This window comes from Hibiscus syriacus, unplaced genomic scaffold (assembly GCF_006381635.1).
Source record: "Hibiscus syriacus cultivar Baekdansim isolate YM2019G1 unplaced genomic scaffold, ASM638163v2 tig00003126_pilon, whole genome shotgun sequence".
In the NCBI taxonomy this organism is placed as follows: domain Eukaryota; kingdom Viridiplantae; phylum Streptophyta; class Magnoliopsida; order Malvales; family Malvaceae; genus Hibiscus; species Hibiscus syriacus.
The window spans coordinates 154,345-157,383 of record NW_024061963.1 but is presented as its reverse complement, the minus strand read 5'-3'; the positions used below and the strand labels follow the sequence as shown (position 1 = coordinate 157,383).

The 3,039-nt window shown below is 34.6% G+C and overlaps 1 protein-coding gene across 1 annotated transcript; it reads left to right on the top strand.

Annotated features, from left to right (window-relative positions):
* Window positions 1-257: 257 nt before the first annotated feature.
* LOC120174841 (zinc finger protein ZAT9-like) lies at window positions 258-1,344 on the top strand. Its single transcript, XM_039181582.1, has one exon. It carries the CDS (start codon window positions 281-283, stop codon window positions 1,283-1,285), a length of 1,005 nt encoding a protein of 334 aa, XP_039037513.1. The 5' UTR covers window positions 258-280; the 3' UTR covers window positions 1,286-1,344.
* Window positions 1,345-3,039: the final 1,695 nt, after the last annotated feature.

The window sequence follows — 3,039 nt, the reverse complement described above, 5'->3', positions numbered from 1 at the left end:
AAAATTAAAGGAGCCAGTAATTTTCATTCTATTTTCAGCATGTAATAACAACCCATTTTGATATGTTACATGTTCTTCATACATACGTTTTTTAAAATTTATTGATATGTTTTAGGAGAACAGTAAATTAGCCTTTAATTTTTTTTAAAAAAAATAATAGTTTTTGTATCATAGTATATATCTGTTGGAGGAATACTTGTCAGCTACTCTCTCTTTTTGTTTAGTTTTTCACTCCCTCCTTTAAAACTCTCCGGCAACCGTGTTTGATTGATCTCCGGCAATGGACAAACATAAGTGTACGTTATGTTTCAAAAGCTTTGCAAATGGAAGAGCTTTGGGTGGTCATATGAGGTCTCACATGTTCAATCTTTCTCTTCCTCCTAAAGTTGCAGACCATGAGTTCGAGTCGGCTTCTGCCTCTTATTCGTCGTCGGAGGAGGAAGCAGAAGAAGAAGGGGAAGAAAAAGGACAGTCTTATGGGCTTCGAGAGAATCCCAAGAGAAGTGTTCGGTTGGTAGATCCTGTGTTTGTCCATGCCGGCTCCGTTGTTCTTCAAGACAGAGAAAGTGAGACCGAGTCCTCTATGAACCCAACTCGGAGACGATCTAAACAGACTCGGAGAATACTAGGAGAAGAAGAAAAAAGAAAGAAGGTTAAAGTTAACAACAAGGGCAACCAGCCGAGTAGGACCGAATCTTGGGCTGAGCCAGAATCGGTGAGTTCGATCTCCGACACAACAACTGAAGATATCGCTTTCTGTCTCATGATGCTTTCAAGGGATAAATGGAAAAGCAAAGTAGTACATCAAGATGTTGATGATGAAGAAGAAGAAGAGACATATGAATCACAAAAGTACTTCAAAACAAGCAAGGTTAATAGAACGAGTCGAGGTAAGTACAGGTGCGAAACGTGCAGCAAAGTTTTTAAATCGTACCAAGCACTGGGTGGACATAGAGCGAGTCGCAAAAAAACGAAACCTTACTCTTCGGCAACTCATGAACAAGGGTTTGAACCAGAAAATGTTGGCACTGGTAGTTCAATGACAGACAAGAAAATCCATGAATGTCCTGTTTGTTTCAGAGTCTTCTCATCTGGACAAGGCCTTGGTGGACACAAAAGATCTCATGTAATAAATGGTCAAGTAGCAACATCTGTTAAAATTTCCAGAAAGTTAAGAGACAGTTTCATAGATCTTAATCTCCCCGCTCCGACCGATGAAGATGAGGCTAGCCAAATTGAACTTTCCGCGGTGTCTGATGCTGAATTTGTCAACCGCATCAAGTGACCAACAAGGTTTACAGCAATGTTTGATCTGTTTTTAGCATCCAAGATTCTTCTACTCTATTCTAACTGTAATTCTTTCCTTTGGGTGTCTTTAAAGTTGTGCTTGTAAGAAACCAGATCATTAATTACAACTCCCCATGGAAGACAAGACTTTTAGACATGATTTTGTTATTTTCTTTGTCACTGTTGGATTACATTTTCTGGGTTGGCTTTAATGAAGAGAGCAGCACTGCACTAAACAAGAATTATTGTTTCCGGTTTCCTACTTTCCGGTTTCAAGGCTTCACTTTAACAAATACGAACTGATCCACGACGCCGTTCCTACTTTTTCAAAACCCAGTTTTGTTTTCTTTTTCCCTAGTGCAAGAAAAGGTCCTTATCGAAGGAAGGTTCTTAAAAAAAGATTTTTGTTTGTTTCTTTGTTTTTAAACTTTAAGAAAGGGTGCTACTGAAGATCATTTCAGCATTTCATTTTGGTGCCTGGTTTTTCTTTACCCTCTGTTTCCTGTCTGAAACCGTTTCATGTTTAACCTACAAATCTGCAAATCAGTACATTTGGTACGGAGATGACATTGAAATTGAATCTGATTTACTATAAAAACATTTCCTCATGACAGAAACAAAACTTGAAAAGGGTAAAAAGTAAAGCCAAATACCCTGTTTTATATTACTCAGAATAACTTGTCTGTCTTAGCTTGGGTAAAAGCTAAGTATCCTACTGACTCAATATCAGCAGTGTAAGAAAAAAAAATTAGGATATCCTATTACTCTATCATATTATTTTGTTGAGTTATTCTATTATTAAAAGTTATAAAATGATATTTGACTATAGTAAATTGCTTTGTTCAATCCCTCAATTATTAAAAGTTATAAAATGATCATCTCACTATTCATTATATTCCAAACTTTCCTTTTTTTGTTAAAACATCAATAGTCTTTCGAGCTGGACTTTAATATGCTGACTGAGATATAATAGTCGTTTGAGATTATGAGATCATATTTTATCATATCTTAGTTAGCAAATTAACGTCCAACTCAGAACGCCTTTAATTTTTTATCGGAAAATGACGAGTTTGGAATATAATGAATTATTGGGTGAACATTTTGTAACTTTTAATAATTGAGAGACTCAACAAAGCAACTACTTATAGTCATGGGATCATTTTATAACTTTTAAGAATCGAGGGACTCAACAAAACATTATCCTATAGTCAAGGGAACATTTGCGTTCTTTACCCAAAAATTTAAAGATAAAAATATATTTTCAAACAATATTATAAAAAAATATCTAAAATATATAAAAATTAAATTTTTTGGGTGGACAGTGATGTTTATAATATAAGTAATAAGTAGCAAGGTAGATAGAAGGTAGAAGTGCATTTTGTTTTGGTTTGTTTAGGGGGAAGTTCTGCTGTGAGGCGGTTAAAATACGGCTAAAAAACAGCGTGACTAGTTAAACAAGTGACCAATTAAAATTGATATCGAAAATGTTATATGATTTCACCGGAAATATTATTTGAGTTGATAATAATAATGGTAATAACCGATTATGTTATCATCCTATGTAAAATGCGCCAAAAAAATATTGACGATAATATAACCAGTTAATTACTGAAAACATTATCAAGCATAATAACATATTAGGCAACACTTATGTAATAGGTAGCGCATTTTTAAAGTTGATGGGGCCTTAAAAATCCGACGATACCAAAATAGGTTAATTACTTAATTTGTCATTAGTATTATCAACATATT